The sequence below is a fragment of the Lottia gigantea genome (assembly GCF_000327385.1).
Source record: "Lottia gigantea unplaced genomic scaffold LOTGIsca_236, whole genome shotgun sequence".
NCBI classification, from domain to species: domain Eukaryota; kingdom Metazoa; phylum Mollusca; class Gastropoda; family Lottiidae; genus Lottia; species Lottia gigantea.
The window spans coordinates 4,782-19,672 of record NW_008708685.1 but is presented as its reverse complement, the minus strand read 5'-3'; the positions used below and the strand labels follow the sequence as shown (position 1 = coordinate 19,672).

The 14,891-nt window shown below is 35.0% G+C and overlaps 4 protein-coding genes across 4 annotated transcripts in view; 1 reads left to right on the top strand and 3 right to left on the bottom strand.

The window, feature by feature from the left end:
* LOTGIDRAFT_202268 (hypothetical protein) overlaps positions 1–5,596 on the bottom strand; it is a 26,024-nt gene extending 20,428 nt beyond the window's left edge. The window contains exons 1-10 of the mRNA XM_009055173.1: positions 5,344–5,596; positions 4,385–4,461; positions 3,896–3,968; positions 3,470–3,611; positions 3,087–3,224; positions 2,614–2,723; positions 2,322–2,417; positions 2,072–2,155; positions 1,732–1,787; positions 1,341–1,411 (exon numbers count right to left, since the gene is read on the bottom strand). Coding sequence (XP_009053421.1) covers positions 1,341–1,411; positions 1,732–1,787; positions 2,072–2,155; positions 2,322–2,417; positions 2,614–2,723; positions 3,087–3,224; positions 3,470–3,611; positions 3,896–3,968; positions 4,385–4,461; positions 5,344–5,434 — 938 coding nt within the window. The 5' untranslated portion in view covers positions 5,435–5,596. The remainder of the gene's footprint in view (positions 1–1,340; positions 1,412–1,731; positions 1,788–2,071; positions 2,156–2,321; positions 2,418–2,613; positions 2,724–3,086; positions 3,225–3,469; positions 3,612–3,895; positions 3,969–4,384; positions 4,462–5,343) is intronic.
* A 325-nt stretch (positions 5,597–5,921) lies between these two features.
* On the bottom strand, positions 5,922–7,410 carry LOTGIDRAFT_227166 (hypothetical protein). The gene has a single exon (XM_009055172.1). It carries the CDS (start codon positions 7,266–7,268, stop codon positions 6,261–6,263), a length of 1,008 nt encoding a protein of 335 aa, XP_009053420.1. The 5' UTR covers positions 7,269–7,410; the 3' UTR covers positions 5,922–6,260.
* A 955-nt stretch (positions 7,411–8,365) lies between these two features.
* LOTGIDRAFT_144395 (hypothetical protein) lies at positions 8,366–8,680 on the bottom strand (the record flags this gene model as incomplete). Its single annotated transcript, XM_009055171.1, has 1 exon — positions 8,366–8,680. A coding segment is annotated over one exon (315 nt), but the record flags the coding sequence as incomplete, so codon positions are not given.
* Positions 8,681–13,736: 5,056 nt separating this feature from the next.
* Positions 13,737–14,362, top strand: LOTGIDRAFT_144424 (hypothetical protein; the record flags this gene model as incomplete). Its single annotated transcript, XM_009055170.1, has 3 exons — positions 13,737–13,898; positions 14,027–14,098; positions 14,123–14,362. Coding segments are annotated over 3 exons (474 nt in total), but the record flags the coding sequence as incomplete, so codon positions are not given.
* Between the last annotated feature and the right edge of the window lie 529 nt (positions 14,363–14,891).

The window sequence follows — 14,891 nt, the reverse complement described above, 5'->3', positions numbered from 1 at the left end:
GACGTCTGTTTACTGTAGAAATCCTATAGGTATGTTGGTAGAGTCGGAGTCTAGAAGGGTTATATTATATCCTAATGGTATATAAATGTTCAACAACTCCGACGTCTGTTTACTGTAGAAATACTATAGGTATGTTGGTAGAGTCGGAGTCTAGAAGAGTTATATTATATCCTAATGGTATATAAATGTTCAACAACTCCGACGTCTGTTTACGGTAGAAATACTATAGGTATGTTGGTAGAGTCGGTGTCTAGAAGGGTTATATTATATCCTAATGGTATATAAATGTTCAACAACTCCGACGTCTGTTTACGGTAGAAATACTATAGGTATGTTGGTAGAGTCGGAGTCTAGAAGAGTTATATTATATTCTAATGGAATATAAATGTTCAACAATTCCGACGTCTGTTTCCGGTAGAAATCCTATAGGTATGTTGGTAGAGTCGGTGTCTAGAAGGGTTATATTATATCCTAATTGTATATAAATGTTCAACAACTCCGACGTCTGTTTACTGTAGAAATACTATAGGTATGTTGGTAGAGTCGGTGTCTAGAAGGGTTATATTATATTCTAATTGTATATAAATGTTCAACAACTCCGACGTCTGTTTACTGTAGAAATACTATAGGTATGTTGGTAGAGTCGGAGTCTAGAAGGGTTATATTATTCCTAATTGTATATAAATGTTCAACAACTCCGACGTCTGTTTACTGTAGAAATACTATAGGTATGTTGGTAGAGTCGGTGTCTAGAAGGGTTATATTATATTCTAATTGTATATAAATGTTCAACAACTCCGACGTCTGTTTACTGTAGAAATACTATAGGTATGTTGGTAGAGTCGGAGTCTAGAAGGGTTATATTATTCCTAATTGTATATAAATGTTCAACAACTCCGACGTCTGTTTACTGTAGAAATACTATAGGTATGTTGGTAGAGTCGGAGTCTAGAAGGGTTATATTATATCCTAATTGTATATAAATGTTCAACAACTCCGACGTCTGTTTACTGTAGAAATACTATAGGTATGTTGGTAGAGTCGGAGTCTAGAAGGGTTATATTATATTCTAATTGTATATAAATGTTCAACAACTCCGACGTCTGTTTACTGTAGAAATACTATAGGTATGTTGGTAGAGTCGGAGTCTAGAAGGGTTATATTATTCCTAATTGTATATAAATGTTCAACAACTCCGACGTCTGTTTACTGTAGAAATACTATAGGTATGTTGGTAGAGTCGGAGTCTAGAAGAGTTATATTATATTCTAATTGTATATAAATGTTCAACAACTCCGACGTCTGTTTTCTGTAGAAATGTAAAACAATGTAATACTTACGCTGCAGCCATAGCAACATCATGTTCATGACAGTGACCAGCTAGTGTGGTGTGATTTGGTTCAATATTTAACTGAAATATACAAATAAATTTATCAAATTCCGAAAATATTTCAGAAGATGCTAATAGATCAACCTGCATCAAACACTGATACTTAATAACTTACAGGTGTATTATCACAAGGCCACTTTGTAGCCCGGGTGCGTATTATTACCCTTATTACGTGCGCATTATATTGTCAATTGTACAGTATCTATTCCATTATAAATTTCTGCTTGTGAAACGTGTATCTACAATACCATTATTGAACTGGGGATGTCATGTCTCGAACTCTACTTCTAAGCGTTACGAAACAATTGTCGGGAATTGTCTGGAAGAATAAGATGACTGACCTTAAACTCGTGTTCCAGACCGTACGTCTTGAGGAAAGCTATCACAGTCATGGCATCTAAAATATAAACAGTTCTAATAAAATGGTGTCATAAATAACTCTCTATTGTAAAGCTGTATTTCTTAATCTTTATGTACGTTGGGGATCACAATTAGATTCACGACAGGCGTTGGATCTCTATGTTATACTGAGGCTATGCATGTCCTGCCATTTGTGAACGCGAGAACTACTATAAACCCTCCTGTGTGTCCCCTACAACACCTTCAAATCTCTACAAACCCAAGTGGCTTCAGTGAACCCATGTGTACTACACTTGAAAAACTACTATACAAATTTCTTACCGTAATCATACTGATGTTTTGTTGGTTCTTTTGGTTTGGGTTCTATCAATAAAGTTCCATTAAAACCAATCTTCTTTTTATAAGCTATAAAATAATACAATATCGTTGTTTTAGATTATGATTAATCAAGGAACTTTGTGACTCAACCAAATCCACCTAGACATCCACTAGTGTCGTTCTATAACTCTCTATGAGTCTAAACAACTTAAAAATCCATGCCTTAATAATCTAAATCAAAGTTTCTACTTACCAACAACTAATCTAAAGAAAGCAGCCATATTGTCTAATTCTTTCTTGATATTGGTATTCAGTAAGGTATGGTAGCCTTCACGACCTCCCCAAAACACTGAAAAAAAATAGAGCAAAATTCTAGTTTCCTGGAACATAGTGTCCTCTAGAAGCCCTGTGGGAGCAGCAAGGGAGCAAAACCTGATTTCCTTTATTTATACCTGCTACAGTTCGGACCATCTGATTACCATGATACCAATCTAGAACCTAGTTAATCACAGTTTATTTCTATAAAGATATACCAATATAATTACCAAAATTTTCCGCTCCAAGACGCAAGGCCACTTCTAGCCCCTTTTTAACTTGAGCCGCTGCGTAGGCGAAAACATGAGCATCTGGATTGGTGCTAGCTCCGTTCATATATCTACAACAGAATAAAAACATGTTATCTTTGAATAATAATAAATTGGTGTTAAACTGGCAGATTGGGTCTATTATTTATCTATTAGTGGGGGAACAATCCAGCGCTATCAATCCCAGGCGAACGTTCCTCTCGTACTAGTCAGTCCTACCCGCTCGTAGCCGCTCGTTCGTAAAGAGTTCCCTACCAGTAGGGTAAAACTAACCTGTCTCTAAACCCAGCTCACGTTCCCTGTTGGTGGGTTAACAATCCACCGCTTGTCAGATAGACGGAAGTGAATCGCAGAAACTGCCCCAAGCTACAGTTATCTCCTTGATGAAATATAAACTTGATAAAGTTCTAGACTCAATACTCCAGTTAACCTACCTAGGGTGAGCGAACAGGTTACATGTAGCCCATAATAAATGGACGCCAGTTTTTTGTTGAAGTTGTTCAGCTAATTCTACCAAGGTGTCGAGGTTTTTGTTGGAAACTTCCAGGTTCGATCCCTCTGGTGCTATATCTCTGAAAAAATAAATAAATCATCAACAAATGAAATGAAGTTATACACCTAACTGTTTTGCTTCTGGCTGGCCTATTAAGACGACCTAAAAAAAAAGTTCAATCGAAAAATTTTGGCAGATCAGGGGAGGAGTACTATCTTGGAGACTTGAAACGCCATAATGAAATGACAGTGGAATTATTGTTATTCATACTCTTGAAGAATCGTTTACGTACACAGCTTGAAAAAATGTTTATATAACACCTACCTGTCATGAAAGGCCCAATATTTGACACCGAGTTTAGAGAAAAATTCGAAAGCTGCTCTCATTCGTCGTTTAGCATTCTCAATACTGTCACTACCGTCATCCCAGGGTCGATGGAGGGTTGGGAACCCAAAAGGGTCAGCCCCTAAAGAATAAAAATATATTAATACAACTTTAGTGTTTGTATATAATTCAGCACTAGATGTAACATGATAGATAACATTATCATTATGATTGTAAATCTACATGTCCATTCTATGTAATAGACAATCTATATAGAGAGAATATACAAGAATATAAATTCCGTGTGCCGACTCATCGATTTATAGAAATTAGGATTTTGAACCCAGTTCGGCGTTGAACAGTTTCGGCGTTACGGAAACTGTTGATGATTTCCGGATGGATTTGAACTAGAACATTAAAACCTACCGGTGCCTCTAAACGTGTGCCAAAAACAAACAGAAAACCTCAACCATTCTTCCATAGTTTTACCCAACACAACCTGAATGGAAAAACAGTATCGGGTTATAGAGATATTCTGAGTGTAATGGGTGGTATCAAACCCAGTGTGGTGGTATCAAACCCAGTGTGGTGGTATCAAACCCAGTGTGGTGGCATCAAACCCAGTGTGGTGGCATCAAACCCAGTGTGGTGCCAACAAACCCAGTGTGGTGGTATCAAACCCAGTGTGGTGCCAACAAACCCAGTGTAGTGGTATCAAACCCAGTGTGGTGCCAACAAACCCAGTGTGGTGGTATCAGACCCAGTGTGGTGGTATCAAACCCAGTGTGGTGGTCTCAAACCCAGTATGGTGCCAATAAATACTACCGCAAAGACAGACCTGTCCTACAGCAGTCATCGTTTGAATTGTATTAAGTAAAGAAACGACATTATCTGTAGTTTCTTGTTTTCGCTTACCTCCTTAGGGTTGTATGTTTTAAACACCAATGTTTCATTGGCTCCAGCTTCAGAGTTGAATGAAATTTTAGGAATATCTGAAACGAGGATGAATTACATTACGTTTAGATTAACTGGGTTTATTGATTTTAGTAGAGCCTTTAGTTAATTAAGGTAAGATTGCCTATATTACCAGATATAACTATAATATACGAAACATATAATATACCACAAGACTTGCTGATATTACGAGAGCTTTGATGGAATAAAGTTAAATGTCAGTTCTAACTGTAAACGGCCTATTACAAATACATTATAATGATGTTGTTTTATTTTTAACGTATATTTAAATCTATTTGTGTTTATAATACTCATATTATACTTTATAAACTATATATTCTCGTAAGAAGGAAATCGGAACTTTGTCACATACTGTTAGTGTAAAAGGGTTATATTTGAGGAAATGAGTTAAATCTTGAAATATTTATATGAATGTATGTCACCACATTGTATAAATTAAACTAAATATTTATCAAAATACTAATATTGTTACGTTCCTATATTGTGGGGCAGGTGTTCGAGTTATTGTAAATCAAGGCCCATTGAAAATGGAATTTTTTTCGTCCTATTCTTCGGTACCACACAGAGTTATTAAGACGCATGATTCCTTGCCGGGAAACTTGGTCAGAACGGAGACATCTTTTGATCTAACCACATTGGTTATTTTCCTATAGAAATTAGTTATGCTATATACAAAATATATTTACTACAAGCCTATTGACGACTTAAATATCTAGTATCATATAGGACTATTATTCAATTGAAAACATATCGATATTGGCTTTATTAAATTTCCTATGTATCTATTCAAGTTATTTATTGACAGAGGTAGCCTCTCGCCATGTTAAATAAATCCTACCAAACACCCTCCAGATTCAACCTTAAGTGAAAATATTTATAAATCATAAGTAAATACTTACCGGGAAAGAAAACTGCCTCATCGCGATCATACTGGGCATAATCAGCACTTCTCTCGTCTGCAGACGATGATTTGGGTGCAAACGACGACATGTTTTCTGTGTAACTGTCACAAGATAGACTGCAGACGACACTGTGACTGTGTGTATCTAGCGTGTTTCAAGGTCGCAGTATCGCCACGAACCAGATAAAGTGTTAACTCTATATACTTATCTCGCTAAATTAAAAAGGTTTGAGATAACTATATAGTCAACCAGTTATCAGGCAGGCAAATTCTTTTATCTCTAGAGTGAAATTGAGGTCATCACTCGTCCTTTTAGGTCAACACGAAAAGTACTCATGTGTATGTTTTATAAGATACTTTGACGTGAAGATTCCTTTACTATATGCACGTGCAAATTAGCGTCGTGACCTAAATCTCAGTAAGATACTTTAATATTCAGTGAGTTCATGAATCGCTTGAATGAATTAATGGGTTTGGTTTCTCCGTTCATCAGTAAGTCTACTGCGAAGTGCGAAGGATTTGAAATGGAATAAATATCTAGATACCTATTATGCTAAGGAATTAACAATTGATAACAGTTCCAAGCTAAAGATACTTTATTGTCCAGTAAAAGGCATTACAGTTGAATATTTAAATGAACTGAAAACAAAAGTTAATATAATTTATTTTAAAAGTATGTTCATTATTTCAATGTCCTTTGTAAGACTTTATTAATACATGTATACTCTACTTTTATAGTTGCCTAAAACTTCAAAAACTTTATGATAGATCTGAATTTGTGGAAAAACTCTGTATTATGTGAACTCTGTCTATTTCATCTACATGTTTCTCCTTTCATTGTTACGGGTTGAAATCTATATGTATTAATTGGTTAAAGACAGTAATTTGTCAGTTTTGATTATTTCACTATAGATATTAATCTCTCCATTTCACCTCAACTTCATCAGTTCTATATCTCTGAGTACAGGAAGCTTCTTCAAGAGGCGTGGTCATTCCACATTTAAACATTTCAATTCCCGCTTGAGCAATCATAGCACCGTTATCGATACAGAATCGTTCGTCTGTGGCATAGAGTACAGCATCTCTTTCACCTGCCATTAGTTTCATCATTTCTTGAAGTCGTTTATTACAACCCACACCACCAACTATCAAAACTTCTTTCGATCCACAATGAGCCATGGCTCGTTCAGTCGTTTCAACTAACATAGCAAAAATTGTTTCCTGTAGTGACATACATAAATCAGCTGGCGTGTATTCTCCTTTCTTAATCAACTGAGGAGCACGTTCCTCAATATATGATAATAATCCAGAAAACGACACATCCATTCCTTTCACTGCGTACGGTAATTCCAAAAACTTCGTGCCACCTTTAGCCATTTGTTCTATATTATATCCTGGGCTAGGATCATTTGACAGTTTTAATACACGAGCAAATCTATCCAAACAGTTGCCAACAGCAATATCAATTGTTTCTCCGAATATACGGTAACATTTTTGAGAGTAAGAAATAACCTGGGTGTTCCCTCCACTAACATATAAAACCACTGGGTCCACAGCTCCAGTAATCAACCTCCCCATTTCAATATGTCCAATACAATGATTCACACCCACTATTGGCTTTTTCCACAGTTGAGCCACTGTTCTTGCCACTACGGCTGTAGAAATTAAAGGTGCACCCATACCCGGACCTTTCGTGTAACAGACAACATCAATTTGATCAGGGGTGACGCCTGCTTCTTTCAGAGCTGTCTGTAAAATGTCCAAGGCTACCTCTCTGTGATGTTTTGCCGTATCTCGGGGAAGAAATCCTTCGCCTGGTGGAGTAATATACGTGTGTCTTGGATTGGACAAAACAACTCCATCTTTGATAATACCGATTCCCAGCTTATTAGCACTTCCCTCGAATCCAATGGCAATGACCATGTTCAAAAAATGTTTCTAAAGATGGAAAATGGAATAATTTCACAAACCAACACCTATAAGTCAAAATTTTAATTGGATTAAGTCAATTAAACAACTTTTAAACAAATTTTACTACTTTTTGTTTACACATGTTTCGTAAAATTACGTCCCTTGTTTAACTCTCTAATTTATAAAATAAGTAAAAGTCAAGTGGTAGTCGAGATTATCCAGACACTTCTAATTTATGGCTAAATTCAGTATTTTCAGTCATTTCGACCTTATTAGTCGCAGAATTATAAACTTTTAGCTAATTATCCACTTAAGACATTTAAGGCATTTCTTAAGCCTCTTGTAACAACAGACAGCGTAGTGAACACTTACAGTCGGCCCTTGGATCCATTCCTTTATAGTTTGTCCGTTTGGTGATATTTTTGGGTGATAATTTTGTGAGTTGTTTTCTTGTATTTGCTCACGTTCTTTTAGCGACGTTGCACGATGTTTATTACATGTAAAGGAACATGACACTAGCTATAAAACAGTTGGCCCAGATTTATTAAACCATACACAAATACTAATAATAATAATAATAATAATAATAATAATAATAATAAATCATGTTTTACGACACAAGTGGAACTTCACAAATAAACCCGAGACGCCGAGAACAATTCTTGTCATTTAAACTATTTATAGACGGATCGTATGTCAAACAGTTCTGATCAGGATTTAAGTTTGAAGGTTTCCCAGGAACAAAGTAATTATAGTTGGACTCTCCATTTAATAAAAACCATTCATTTTCCCTGATAAAATCATTACCTCCTAAAAACGTCGGCGTATTTAATGGAACTGAAATAAAACATTTTAAAAATCATTGTTACAGCGTAGAACAAGGGAAATCCTAGAGTAGAACAATGGAAATCCTAGATTATAACAATGGAAATCCTAGAGTAGAACAAGGGAAATCCTAGAGTAGAACAAGGGAAATCCTCGAGTAGAACGAGGGAACTCCTAGAGTGGAACAAGGGAAATCCTTGAGTAGAACGAGGGAAATCCTAGAGTAGAACAAAGGAAATCCTAGAGTAGAACAAGGGAAATCCTTGAGTAGAATGAGGGAAATCCTAGATTGGAACAAGGGAAATCCTAGAGTAGAACAAGGGAAATTCTAGAGTAGAACAAGGGAAATCCTCGAGTAGAACAAGGGAAATCATAGAGTGGAACAAGGGAAATCCTAGATTAGAACAAGGGAAATCCTCGAGTAGTACAAGGGAAATCCTAGAGTAGAAGAAGGGAAATCCTAGAGTAGTACAAGGGAAATCCTCGAGTAGAACAAAGGAAATCCTAAAGTAGAACAAAGAAAATCCTAGAATACTAGAGTAGAATAAGGGAAATCCTAGAATCCTAGAGTAGAACAAGGGAAATCCTAGAGTAGAACAAGGGAAATCCTAAAGTAGTACAAGGGAAATCCTCTAGTAGAACAATGGAAATCCTAGATTAGAACAAGGGAAATCCTAGAGTGGAACAAGGGAAATCCTAGATTAGAACAAGGGAAATCCTCGAGTAGTACAAGGGAAATCCTAGAGTAGAAGAAGGGAAATCCTAGAGTAGTACAAGGGAAATCCTCGAGTAGAACAAAGGAAATCCTCAAGTAGAACAAGGGAAATCCTAGAATCCTAGAGTAGAAAATGTGAAATCCTAGAGTAGAACAATGGAAATCCTCGAGTAGAACAAGGAAAATCCTAGAATAGAATAAGGGAAATCCTAGAGTAGAACAAGGGAAATCCTAGAATCCTAGAGTAGAACAAGGGAAATCCTAGAATCCTAGAGTAGAAGAAGGGAAATCCTAGAGTAGAAGAAGGGAAATCCTAGAGTAGAAGAAGGGAAATCCTAGATAAGAATAAGGGAAATCCTAGAGTGGAACAAGGGGAATCCTAGATTAGAACAAGGGAAATCCTCGAGTAGTACAAGGGGAATCCTAGAGTAAAAGAAGGGAAATCCTAGAGTAGTACAAGGGAAATCCTCGAGTAGAACAAAGGAAATCCTCAAGTAGAACAAGGGAAATCCTAGAATCCTAGAGTAGAACAAGGGAAATACTAGAATCTTAGATTAGAACAAGAGAAATCCTAGTGTAGAACAAGGGAAATCCTAGAGTAGAACAAGGGAAATCCTAAAGTAGTACAAGGAAAATCCTAGAGCAGAACAAGGCAAATCCTAGAATCCAAGAGTAGAACAAGGGAAATCCTGGAGTAGAACAAGGTAAATCCTAGAATCCTAGAGTAGAACAAGGGAAATCCTAGAGTAAAACAGGGGAAATCCTAGAATCCTAGAGTAGAACAAGGGAAATTCTAGAGTAGAACAAGGGAAATCCTAGAATCTTAGAGTAGAACAAGGGAAATCCTAGTGTAGAACAAGGGAAATACTCTAGTAGAACAAAGGAAATCCTCGAGTAGAACAAGGGAAATCTTAAAATCCTAGAGTAGAACAAGGGAAATCCTCGAGTAAAACAAGGGAAATTCTAGAGTAGATCAAGGGAAATCCTAGATTAAAACAAGGGAAATCCTAGAGTAGAACAAGGGAAATCCTAGAGTAGAACAAGGGAAATCCTAGAATCCTAGAGTAGAACAAGGGAAACCCTAGAATCCAAGAGTAGAACAAGGGAAATCCTAGAGTAGAACAAGGGAAATCCTAGAGTAGAACAAGGGATATCCTAGAATCCTGGAGTAGAACAAGGGAAATCCTAGAGTAGAACAAGGGAATTCCTAGAGTAGAACAAAGGAAACCCTAGAGTAGAACAAGGGAAATCTTAGAGTAGAACAAGGGAAATCCTAGAATCCTAGAGTAGAACAAGGGAAATCCTAGAGTAGAACAAGGGAAATCTTAGATTCCTAGAGTAGAACAAGGGAAATCCTAGATTAGAACAAGGGAAATCCTAGATTAGAACAAGGGAAATCCTAGAGTAGAACAAGGGAAATCCTAGATTAGAACAAGGGAAATCCTAGAGTAGTACAAGGGAATTCCTAGATTAGAACAAGGGAAATCCTAGAGTGGAACAAGGGAAATCCTAGATTAGAACAAAGGAAATCCTAGAGTAGTACAAGGGAAATCCTAGAATCCTAGAGTAGAACAAGGGAAATCCTAGAGTAGTACAAGGGAAATCCTAGAGTAGAACAAGGAATATCCTAGAGTAGAACAAGGGAAATCCTAGAGTAGAAGAAGGCAAATCCTAGATTAGAATAAGGGAAATCCTAGAGTGGAACAAGGGAAATCCTAGATTAGAGCAAGGGAAATCCTCGAGTAGTACAAGGGAAATCCTAGAGTAGAAGAAGGGAAATCCTAGAGTAGTACAAGGGAAATCCTCGAGTAGAACAAAGGGAAATCCTCAAGTAGAACAAGGGAATTCCTAGAATCCTAGATTAGAACACGGGAAATACTAGAATCCTAGAGTAGAACAAGGGAAATTCTAGAATCCTAAAGTAGAACAAGGGATATCCTAGAGTAGAACAAGGGAAATCCTAAAGTAGTACAAGGGAAATCCTTGAGTAGAACAAGGCAAATCCTAGAATCCAAGAGTAGAATATTGGAAATCCTAGAGTAGAACAAGGGAAATCCTAGAGTAGAACAAGGGAAATCCTAAAGTAGTACAAGGGAAATCCTAAAGTAGTACAAGGGAAATCCTAGAGTAGAACAGTTTAATCTTCGTTATAACAGATTAAAAGTAAACGATTAGCCTACTTACTTGATACATTATATGATTGTATTATGTTCCATTTGAAGTCTGAATTGACGATAAATAGATGACCACCGTCTTTCTCACATTGTACTTGTCCCTTTGTCCAGTTCATGGCGGTATCATAATATTTAGTACACACTACAGTATCGTTCTGCTCGGTAATATTATATCCTAGGTTTACCGGACATTTGTCTGAAATAAAGTCACAGCTTTAATACCTCATTTCACAGAAAATCGTTTCCAAAACAAGCTTCGGCATAATTCAATAAATAAGGTTTTTTTTTTAAATGACACCCCCGTGGACTTTGAGGGGTTAAAGAGAAAGAAGAAGTTTCGAATCGATTACTCACCCTCGAGTTGCCAATAATAATATATTTCAGTTGTCATCTGTTCAGGTGATCCAGCATAGATTCTTCCATTGTACAGATAACACATTATGGGACCAACTGTTACTCCGAACGATTTACAAGGTACGTCATATCGACATAATTCCGCACACTCTTTAACTGAGCTAACTTCTGCAATGTGCGAAAAGTTGGCCAATAATTCATTCCTGTAAGTGATCATCGCATAAACTGTTTCTGGACATCCAGCATGACATCCTAGAATCGTTAAAACTAATAAACATAGAACAATTTTCATTACCGTCAAATATTCACTCATCTTAAGATTTTTGGTTGCTTCGCATTTTACTCTCCAAATAAACTCTGAAGACAGCATTTCCTGTGGATAGAATTTCTACCCAACATCTACCAGTTTACTACTTTGTTGTGTCTCCTTTATTTACATCTTATTTATTGCTTTCATCAGAGCTTCAGCTGAGAGTCAATGTTTACTTTCAGTCTCTACAGTTTACTACTATATCAGTCTCTACAGTTTACTACTATATCAGTCTCTACAGTTTACTACTATATCAGTCTCTACAGTTTACTGTCACACGAAAATTTCAGCTATTTAAATATTCAACCCTTTCACTCTAAAATTGTCAATAAAGTTGCTTGATTCTAGCTTCCAGCCAATCCTGGTAGTTCCATCGTTCAACTGTTTTGTTAATGAAAATCTATATTCAATAGGCTGAGTATTCCATCAGCTCATATAATACACAACACAAGACATATATAAATACAACAGTTATATTTTGATATATACATACAACAGTTATATTTTGATATATACATACAACAGTTGTATTTTGATATATACATACAACAGTTATATTTTGATATATACATACAACAGTTGTATTTTGATATATAAATACAACAGTTATATTTTGATATATACATACAACAGTTATATTTTGATATATACATACAACAGTTGTATTTTGATATATACATACAACAGTTGTATTTTGATACATACATACAACAGTTATATTTTGATATATACATACAACAGTTATATTTTGATATATACATACAACAGTTGTATTTTAATATATAAATACAACAGTTATATTTTGATATATAAATACAACAGTTATATTTTGATATATAAATACAACAGTTATATTTTGATATATAAATACAACAGTTATATTTTGATATATACATACAACAGTTGTATTTTGATATATAAATACAACAGTTATATTTTGATATATACATACAACAGTTATATTTTGATATATACATACAACAGTTGTATTTTGATATATAAATACAACAGTTATATTTTGATATATACATACAACAGTTATATTTTGATATATACATATAACAGTTGTATTTTGATATATAAATATAACAGTTATATTTTGATATATACATACAACAGTTATATTTTGATATATACATACAACAGTTGTATTTTGAGATATAAATACAACAGTTATATTTTGATATATAAATACAACAGTTATATTTTGATATATACATACAACAGGTATATTTTGATATATACATATAACAGTTGTATTTTGATATATATATATATAACAGTTGTATTTTGATATATATATATATAACAGTTGTATTTTGAGATATACAAACAACAGTTGTATTTTGATATATACATACAACAGTTGTATTTTGATATATACATATAACAGTTGTATTTTGATATATACATATAACAGCTGTATTTTGATATATACATACAACAGTTGTATTTTGATATATACATACAACAGTTGTATTTTGATATATACATACAACAGTTGTATTTTGATATACACATATAACAGTTGTATTTTGATATATACAAACAACAGTTGTATTTTGATATATACAAACAACAGTTGTATTTTGATATATACATACAACAGTTGTATTTTGATATATACAAACAACAGTTGTATTTTGATATATACATATAACAGTTGTATTTTGATATATACATACAACAGTTGTATTTTGATATATACATACAACAGTTGTATTTTGATATATACATACAACAGTTATATTTTGATATATACATACAACAGTTGTATTTTGATTTCGTGCAGACAAAGGCTACGTTACTCTTTTTTTGTATAATTCCAATATTGATGGCCAGGGAACCATTCTGAATATAATCGCACAATAGCAATCTTTAATCGGATTAAAAACTGTTTATTTTCTATAAAAGGCGTTCCAGCTAAATAGATAAATTCAGTTGAACATCCGCAATACTGAGTTTTAAAGGAAGTTACCTTTGTCTATCTGAGACTCTTTTTTTATCATGTAGGATATGGTTTACTCTTTGTACGTGTAGGTAAGGAAGTCCGGCAAATTTACGGGACTTTTTGAATGTGAAGGGATGGGCGTGTATGGGGGGGCTGTTTGTATGTGTATGGGACTCTTTGTAAATGTGAGAGATTCTTTGTACTTTGTATGTGTTGGGAACACATTTGTATGTGTTGGGAACTCTTTGTATGTGTTGGGAACTCTTTGTATGTGCTGGGAACTCTTTGTATGTGTTGGGAACTCTTTGTATGTGTAGGGAACTCTTTGTATGTGTAGGGAACTCTTTGTATGTGTAGGGAGCTCTTTGTATGTGTAGGGAGCTCTTTGTATGTGTTGGGAACACTTTGTATGTGTTGGGAACTCTTTGTATGTGTAGGGAGCTCTTTGTATGTGTTGGGAACACTTTGTATGTGTTGGGCACTCTTTGTATGTGTTGGGCACTCTTTGTATGTGTAGGGAACTCTTTGTATGTGTAGGGAACTCTTTGTATGTGTTGGGAACTCTTTGTATGTGTTGGGAACTCTTTGTATGTGCTGGGAACTCTTTGTATGTGTTGGGAACTCTTTGTATGTGTAGGGAACTCTTTGTATGTGTTGGGAACTCTTTGTATGTGTAGGGAACTCTTTGTATGTGTAGGGAACTCTTTGTATGTGTTGGGAACTCTTTGTATGTGTTGGGAACTCTTTGTATGTGTAGGGAACTCTTTGTATGTGTAGGGAACTCTTTGTATGTGTAGGGAACTCTTTGTATGTGTAAGGAGACACGATTGATCAGATAATCTATATTAATATTTTATTCAGAAAATGAAGAGGAAATAAGAAGTAAAAATATCACAGATAAACGTTAAATCAATAATCAACCTATCTATATTTTCTATGGACTAATAATTTCTTATCTATTCTGATATATTTATACATATTTATTATAATATTTAACATTTTGCTACATTATTTTATAAATATACTTCAATAGAGACGAGAAGGTTTCTAGTACGGTGCTGGGTCCCCTTTCAGATCAAATTATACATCAAGTTTGCCTCTCACAATGTAAAATGCTACACTTATGACAAATTCTTATCAAAGATATTTTGAGGAACAAAGTCGTAATTTATATAGACGTAGAGGAGGCAGCTTCCTCCAACTTGAAACAAAACATGAAATTCAGCTTCGGAGTTGTCATATCTAAGGATTTTGCGTTTATTGTGTAAGTATCGAGTTCGGGGAGTAAAAGATGTTTCTAAATACA